Source organism: Rhipicephalus sanguineus, chromosome 1 (assembly GCF_013339695.2).
Source record: "Rhipicephalus sanguineus isolate Rsan-2018 chromosome 1, BIME_Rsan_1.4, whole genome shotgun sequence".
Classification (NCBI taxonomy): Eukaryota; Metazoa; Arthropoda; class Arachnida; order Ixodida; family Ixodidae; genus Rhipicephalus; species Rhipicephalus sanguineus.
Genome location: NC_051176.1, coordinates 209,163,384 through 209,172,404, shown reverse-complemented (window position 1 = coordinate 209,172,404; position 9,021 = coordinate 209,163,384). Strand labels below are relative to the sequence as shown.

Below are 9,021 nucleotides of genomic sequence, written 5' to 3'. Positions count from 1 at the left end.
CATTATGGGACTTAGGACCTAGCTTTGTCGTCGACTCTCACTGTCGGCTGTCATGGTATGTAGAAAACCGTTGCCATAATTGAAACTTATATGTGTGCATGTGAATAAAAAAAGGTTTACAACATACGAACATCAATCATAATTGTGACAGAACAATATAAAACAGCTACAACCTCAAACCCTCTATACTAGTGGCTGACTGCAACGTAGACATTATGGACCTTAGGACGTAGCTTTGTCGTCGACTATATATGTCACTCAATTTACATAACATATATGTGTGTATGTGAATAAAAAGAATGATTACAATAGACGAACATGAATCATAATTGGGACAGAACGATATAAAATAGCTACAAGCTCAAACCCTTTATACTAGTCGGTGACTGCAACGTAGACATTATGGACCTTAGGACCTAGCTTTGTCGTCGACTATTTGTCACTCAATTTACATTATATGGGTCAACGCTCGGGTAACGTACGGTTATTCATCCATGCAATACCCAGATCTTCCCTCACTCGTCATGGTTCACTTCGTGGAGATGCGTGGATTTTTTAAACTTATTACTGGATGACAGTTCTTTATATTAAAATTTGTATAGTGTGGTCAAATGTATGGCATACCCATTTTTTTCAGAAATCGCTAAAGTAGCAAGTAATTATAGATACTCATAATCGAATTTTAAGGGTGATATCGAAACTGACGGCGTGCGGCGCGCAACAAACGCGGCCTGTCTGTTACGTCAGTCCGGAACTACATGTGACAAGGAAGGGACAACGAAATTTGAATCAAGGCGCGCCGAAGCAGAATCTGGTCAACAACATCGGCAATCATTCTGAGATGCACACATAGGCAGCTTGTTGTTTGCGTGCAATGTGTGGTGCTTATCCGTTTGTTTCTTAAACCATAAGCAGGCGAAAAACTATTTCGCCTGTCTGCAAAAAGAAGCGCCGCAGTGGCTGCTCCTGAGTTTTATGCTTCATAGACAAAGAAAAGGTGGATATGGCGGTTTTCTTGGCCACCGTTCGAAAGAAACAGATAAGCACCAAACACTACTGGCAAAGGTTAGGCGATCCGCTGATGCAAGTGTGATGGCTTGCCGCTTTTCGTGAAAAGATATGGCCGCGACGCGCCTTCTTTCAGATCTCGTCACTTCCTTGTCACGGGCGGTTCCCGTCTCACGTAAGAGAGTGATCGTCCTTCATGCACGCCGGCCGCGATCAGTTTCGATATCGCCTTAACAATTCGGTGATGAATATCTCGAATTACGTGCAAATTTTGTGACTTTTCAAGAAATGGTTATGCCATAAATCATCGTGCACTACAGCTTTCGGATATAAACAACTGCCATCAAGTAAATAATTAAAAAGTTAATTTACGACTTCTTGTTAACTAGTCGCAACAGTGTCATTTCAGCTCCGGCAAAGTACTTCCACCTCGACATGGAGTTCGTGTGCGAAAACGACAGGAGTCTTACTGTCAGTGGGTTTTTATTTAAAAAAGCTGTGTAAAAAAGTATCCTGTGTAGTGTTACGTGCTTACCGCCTACCTGAATGGCTTACATATTCATTGTTACACCACGACTTATTTTCCCGCACGACTTGTCCTCTCTTTGCAGCTCAAGTGCAACAGGTGTTGGCGTTGCCTGGTAGCCAGGCGCGGCTGCCATGCGACCTTGGCGGCTTGCTGAGTGCGTCTGGTTTGGAGCCATCGCTCATCAGCTGGACCCGCGGCCCGTCGGCCACCGCGGAGCCCCTCTACAGCGTGGTACGCGCCGAGGGCGTCGCACTAGTGCAGGCCGACCACCGGGTGACTCCGGCCTGGAAAGAGCGCTTCCACTTCTCTGTCTCTCGGGGTACACTGTCGCTGGCTGACGTGTCGCCGCGCGACGCTGGGCTCTACGTGTGCCGCGTGCGGTTCCAGCACGCTATTGAGAGGACATCGCGCGTGGAGCTCATCGTAGTGGGTGAGAACCTGCCGTTGTTGTCCAGTGCTTTCGAGATCAGCCCGTAACGGGCTGAGCGGCACGTAACTGTACGCGTGTTTTGTAGCTTTGTTACTATGATCCCATGGTGAATACTTTTTGACACGAAAGTGTCTTATGATGGATGCATCTAGAAATGACTTACGTCAGTTCCATCACGGAAACGTCATTTCCACCAGAAAAAATAACGTCAGTCGGTTCTTGTTGGAAACGACGCCAGTAAAGGGCGCGCGAATAGGACACGAGGCGAGAACACCGAAATTGCAATTTATTTTACACAAATGCGACTTCGTGCATGAGATCTACCCACATCCTCACATCATACTAAATATGCCATGCAAACGCACTTTTCCAAACAATCGCAGCGATCAGGCCCTGCGTGACCTTTGGAGTCGTCTGTGTACAAGGTTCTTGCGAAACTCACTGGTTGGTGATTTCTTTCTACGCAGAGCGCCCTGGAACTCCTGTGCTAAAGTTTGACCCAGAGGCACCTGGAGGGGACCGCCTCAGAGAAGGAAAGCGGTTGCGAGTGCTGTGTGAAGTGGTCGGAGGTAAGCTCGCCTCACACAGAAAAACAATTTCGTAAGCTCCTAACTGACGAGACAGGAGCCGTCTTTTGTAGCGTTTCTGTTTGCTAATTCCAAAAAGTGTGTCACATGCGGAAACAAAAAACTCAAACGGGCAGCTGTTTCTCCTGCATTATGGCGACCAATTTTACTAAAACTTTATTTCGAGCACACGATCATTTGGTATAGCCCTTGCTATCAATTGAAATAATGGCTTATTAGACAACGCCTTCGTCATTTTAATTGATGGTGGTGATGGATGGATGGATGGATGGATGGATGAACAACTTCATTTTAGTCCTTCGGTACGCGCGATTAGCGCGCAGTGATGTTAGCAACTTTATTCGAATTCTGCTCATGTAATGCCTGGCAGGCACATTCTCTTGGGGGGGGGGGGAGGGGGGGAGGGGGAGGGGGGGGAGGGTACGAGGGTTTGCCCCCTCATAATTGTGGATGCTCTCGTACTTTCCAGAGCATCGCACTGTGCTACGGCATTGGCTTTGGGTCATTCCATGCCAAACGACCCAGCAACTTTGATGACCACCTGAAAAGTATCCGAAAAAAATCCTGCTGATTCCTTGCATTTAAAACAGCGAATTGCTAGAATATTTCGCAGAGAAATCATTTTTTGGTGACGTGGGAGCCTTACAAATTCCACGGCATGTCGTCTGAGAGTTGTTTGTCAGAAAAATTATCCTGAGAGTATCGTTTATTGTTTCAATGCTAAATTTGGTTTAGTTACTAAGGAAAAGCGTTTGTGTAAGGAGTTCAAAGCTCAATAATATTACTGCAATATTTCTCCCATATACGCCTCCAAAATTTCTCCAAGGGGTTCAATGTTTGCATTTTTCCCCTGATATTATTTCGCTATGTATGAATATCTGAGTAGTGAGCACTTACTCTACAGGAGGTACATGTTGAGTTAAAATTTTTTTCAGACCACTGAAGTTTCCAAATTTTGCGAGAAAAAGCACAAATTTAAGAAAATCATCATTTTGGTCCGCATTGAGACGCAATTTACACCACGTGGTGCTCCAATTAGAAATCTGCTTTATGCCTCAATAGAAAGAAAATAATACTTCATCTTATATGGCAAGAGTTACCATTAAAATTTTCGTTTTAAGGTAGAAAACAAAAATTGTAATTATGAAACTCGCCATATAAGGTGAACTATTTACTTCCTTTCGAGTGGGGTATAAAGCTGATTTTTAATTGGAGCACCACGTGGTATAAATTGCGTCTCAATGCGGACCAACATGACCATTTTCTTAAATTTGTGCTTTCTTCTCGCAAAATTTGGAAACTTCAGTGGTCTGAAAATAATTTTAACTCAACATGTACCTTCTGTAGAGTAAGTGCTCATTACTCAGATATTCATATATAGCGAAATATTATCAGGAAAAAAATGCAAACATGGAACATTTTGGAGAAATTTGTGGAGGCGTACTCGGGAGAAATGTTGCAGTAATATTATTGAGCTTTGAACTCCTTATACAAACGCTTTTGCTTAGTAACTAAACCAAATTTAGTATTGAAACAATAAAGGATACTCTCAGGATAATTTTTCTGACAAACAACTCTCAGACGACATACCGCGGAATTTGGAAGGCTCCCACGTGTGCAAAATTTTTTTGCCTTCGAAATACTGTAGCAGTTCGCTGTTTTCAATGAAACAAACACCACGACTTTTTTCGAGCATGCACATTTGAGGTGGTCGCCAAGATGGCTGGGACGTTTGGCGTAAAATGACCCTTTTGTGAGTGCACACTTCAAGAAAGGTCGCATCCGTATAGCTCCATCTTCAGGCTTGGCGGTCCGCCTACGACTTCAGCTTTTTAGCATTCAACCCTTTTGGGCTGATATTAGCCCAATGCGCAGGTTGAACATTCGATGCGCAGGTTGGTATTTTTGCACTGGGTGTGTGGCTAAAGATCACGGTGGCCAATTTCTTTGTTGTTTTTAAAAGTTCTTCGATGAAGGCCGGGAATATGTTCGCCTGCATCAATTACAAAACAAGCATCCTCTTCTCAAAAACGCTAATTTCAACGACCAATCAGACTTTCCACTGTCAGGCATGCCTCTATCTTGAGTACCGAGAAAGGAAGACGACAAAATAAAAGTCAGTTGTGCTTGCGCTTAAAAATCCTGAATTAAATGCTTCCCTAAGTCCGACCCCGAAGGCGACCAAAGTGCTACTGCCATTCATATGTTGGTATGCACTGTACTAAGCTCCTTATCTGAGCATTTCAGTACTCCTTACCCCGAGAATCAAAAGCGTACACAATTGTGTGTGCTCGCTATTTTGTTTTCTGCATGAGTTTTTGCGCCCGTTCTTACCACGTGGATAATACGCTCCTGTCTAAGGCTGTCAAGAAGTGTTCTCGCACTGTGTGTGAATGCCTTTGAAGAACAGCATGCGCTAAAGGAATTCGCGTTTTACGAGATGAGTGTCTAAGCAGCATCTTTTTCTGTGCCCCTTCGCCCTATATTCTAGTTTTGGCTGTTCACAACTGAAACGAAAAAAAAACAACTGATGTTGTGTCATGTCAGCTGCTTCTTCGAGAAATTAAAATTTCCAGCCCGGTGCGGAATATATCCCGCTGTTAAGTAAAAGAAGTTGGTGGTCAAAACATAATGGAAAAGGCAGCCGTGCACACCGTTTCCGGGTTTTGCTATGTCTGCGTCCAAAGCATGTCCGTTAACACTTCCTCGCCACCTCTATTCAGGGATACTTAATGGTACGGCCTCGTGTGGCAGCCGGTGGGAACAAAAGGAACCATTTTTCTTACCTTTTCTATTCTATCCCTGACGACCTGAGCTCCTAGCACTTAATCGAATCAGGAACGATATTCTTCTTTCTTTTTTGTTAGAGATGGTCATTAGCGCGCAGAACCACGATGTGTTGCCTACGCTGTTAACAAACACGAGCTGCTGTACCGTATTCTTTACGCTTATTGAATACGGTATTCTTGTGCACAACTACAAGCATTAGGTAGACAGGAGAGGTTGATTGCTATACCAGGAAAAGGACACATGTTCTGTTCACCACTCGTTGAGCGCGACGTCTGCAAGTATTTGCGTTGTTTCTATTTTTCAATCACTTGCCAACGTGTGCGTGATCGAGGTGGTAATGCGATGCCTATTGCGACAGACACGGCCGGTCACCTGCTGAGTCTGCAGAAGATTGCCAATAATTTGCTGCGCTTTGTCTTCGTAGTGTACTTCGGGCTATGCCTTTTAAATGAACCTTTCATCCTCCATCGCTACGTTAATGACGAAATATTTAAATAGCTTTATTGTTTTCTTTTTTTATACGTCATAGGAATTTAGTCCAGCTCCTTTATCTGATAATGAGGTCGTCTGTTGCAAACTGCTCAACCAGAAACAGTCGTCTGAATGGCGTGTCTTGTTACCAAGGCCGCAGCGACACGAAAAAAAGTCTACATAAGTTAAGAGGTCTCTAATTAGTTTCAATCATTACACAAACGACTGCACACGGCCCTCTTCGCGGAAGAAAACTCGCGGCTAAGCTGTTTTATTTTGCTTTGGTTGTCACAAATGGTCCAGCATTCGAGGCTCGCATAGACATTCTCACCGTCATCTTGAATGGTTTCTGAGCACAGTAGACAGTGTAATTGGGGACCATATTGCTAGCATAACGTTTTAGGATGTCGGTTGTTTTCTCAACGATGTCCCGCGGTTTCTAGGCCTGCACGCACGTGCAAGCCTTCTGGAAGCCTTTTGTATATACGTGTGAATAGACATGGTCGATTGGAATTTAAATAGGCACTTCTGGAAAGCCGGCATCTTGTAATAGCGTTGCTTTCCTGCGAATAGTAAAGGCTTTAGAAAACAGGCCCATCTAAACAATGCTACCGCCAATCAAAGAAAGGAGTGCAGCTGCCGAGCCCAACGCGGAACACGACGTTCACCGCTTTCGGTCGTGCTGTGGGCAGTTTGGCGGGGCCCCCCTCGAATACCAGACAGGCAGGCGATTCTCAATGGGGCGGAATCCTCGAGCGGCTTCGTTGGAGCGCCATTCTCGCAGACAACCGTTTGAGAATTCCGCGTGCGACTTTCACTCATTTCAATGCAGGCAAGCCGCGGCCCAGCCTGCGGTGGAGTCTCTCGCTTTCGGGCGGGTTGCAGCCCACGCCTCTTGAGGCCACGGAAGGCTCGTCAGACGCCCGAGACGGCGTCACGCGTAGCTGGGCGACGTTGGACAAGCTCCAAAGATGGCACCACGAAGCACGGCTCACTTGCCAGGCTTTCAACTCTGAACTTGTGGCGTCTCCGAGCTCCTCCCTCCGCCTCCAGCTCGAACGTGAGTGGAAAGCCTTCTCTGCCTGAGCGGCGCGTTTATTGCGAGCGTTGGTGCGGAATGCGTAGGCATCAAAACAAGCCCAAGGCGCCGGGTAAAACAGGAAGCGCGAAAGGAAGCGGTGAAACGCCGTGGCAAAAGGCCACCCTGCGTCAGGAAGAAGAGGTTGGCGCTGCCGCTCTTACTTTTGTGCTCTCAGAACCGCTCAACTCAACCGCAGGAGAGCGGCTTTTATGCAGTCGGAAATTTAGTCAAAACATTCTATATACAAGTTTAACAAACTTTGAGGGTTTCAAGGCTCTTTTTTTTCTTTCTTCGGTGTAGAATACGTCGTAGTTTCCCAACGTGCGCATGAATGCTTTCCTGTTTTAATGTAAAGGGGTCCCGCGGTGTCACTCGCGCTTCTTTCTGCCCGTTGAGGTCTCACGACGGGCTTTGCACTATCTGACGGATCTCTCATTCTACATGACAACCGGTGTCACTGTAGCCTAGTCACAAATGTTCAGTGGGGATGACTCCTCGATTTCTTTATGGGGCTAGCACTTAGCGACATTAAGTTTTTCAAGGAGCACACCGGAATCGGGGCCCCAAGTTAACCGGAAGTTGAGTGTTGGTGGAAATGTTATGAAACAGAAATAAAAAATGAAAACCCATCTAAAAAGACCATAATGGTTCAAGCTAAAGAGTTGTATATGTATATGTATATGTATATGTAAAGAGTTATATATGCCCGCGCAGCGGTTATCGACTGCGTTGCTGCTAGCAAAATGCCCGTAATCGCACAGCCGCCACCATCGTCGATGCGCTGTCGAGGCAGCACACCCGGCGAAATGCTATGGTCATTTTCACGCGGAACGTTACGGAGCACTGCAATCACGGCGCGCACAAGTGCGCAAGCGGGCATGTCGCGTGGTATTTTTTTTTTATCGCGGTCATCTGTAGTAAGCAGAGAGAGAGAGAGAGAGAGAAATGTTTTAATGAAAAGCTGGAGATGTTTGCCTGGCTATTCGCCTGACATGCTACTCCAGGTCAGAAAAACACTAATAACTAATAGACAGAAAGTTGGAAACTGTCTAATGGGATGTTTTGCAAACAGCTCTACAACTTTGTCATTGCAATATTCCGCCCAACTTTGTTGCTTCAAAGCTTTGTTACTTAAACATGCCTAATGAAGCAATTAAGTAGAACAGAAAAAAATGGCGTGACTTGCTCTATGCAATAGTCATCAACATGTATTTGGTCGCGTCGTCATAGAGTGCGTTGGCATATTTTTGAACTCTGGCTATAATTAGCAGGGGCACCCTGTATATATGGGCCGTTTTTTTTTTCTTCTAAAAGAGCCAAGCCCACTAAAGCTGAAAAAAAAAGAAAACCGAAGTTTTTTGCTAGTGACAGTGTGGTTGGGCTTGTTCGAACAATTTTTTTGCCGGTGTGCTCCTGTCACAAAATACCTCAAATATATATTGTGGCTAAAATCTATATAGCCCACTATCGTCGGTATTCAGGAATAAAATTTGGATTTGGCTCTTATATATTGAACATTTCATTTGGGCTCGAATTGGCTGCGTAAAAAAAGTTTAAATGGCAGCGGATAAAAGATATGGCAATAATTTGCGACAAAATTAGCCTCACCCTTGTGCTTTCGTCGGTTTCGTCCTTTTTTGCATGGGCGCAATGGCAATGACTAGACTTGCAGAGCGAGTGGTCCTTCCAGGCAACAGGCACACCATTCTGGACTGTCGGCAGCGTTTTCTCGTTCGAGGCATCTATTGAAGGCCTTAAAAACTGCTTCAGCCTTTCTTCTTCTTAGCTTCCTCTTAGTAATGAAAACTAACAAACAATAACGCCAAGGAAAGCATAGGGGGTGTTATCTGTAGTATTTAGAATATAAATGTGAAGAAAGTAAAGTGGACGAAAAGATAACTTGCCGCCGGCAGGTACCGAACCTGCGACCTTCGAATAACGCGTCCGATGCTCTACCACTGAGCTACGGCGGCGGTCATCCTCCCGTCCACTTTTATGGGGTATATATATGTGCATTTAAACCTTGGAGTGTTAGTCAGCGCCATTCGCAGCCATGGCGGCGAGTGTGGAACACTCTTTTTCTGCCTTTCTGGCGTCACGTAGCACGTGATCGTTTTACGAGCTG

General features: G+C 45.2%; 1 protein-coding gene across 1 annotated transcript in view; it reads left to right on the top strand.

Annotated features, from left to right (window-relative positions):
- The first annotated feature begins 1,443 nt into the window (after window positions 1-1,443).
- Window positions 1,444-9,021, top strand: part of LOC119381375 (hemicentin-2-like) — a 216,190-nt gene continuing 208,612 nt past the window's right edge. The window contains exons 1-4 of the mRNA XM_037649224.2: window positions 1,444-1,483; window positions 1,620-1,967; window positions 2,435-2,536; window positions 6,648-6,875. Of these exons, the coding sequence (XP_037505152.2) occupies window positions 1,444-1,483; window positions 1,620-1,967; window positions 2,435-2,536; window positions 6,648-6,875 (718 nt within the window). The remainder of the gene's footprint in view (window positions 1,484-1,619; window positions 1,968-2,434; window positions 2,537-6,647; window positions 6,876-9,021) is intronic.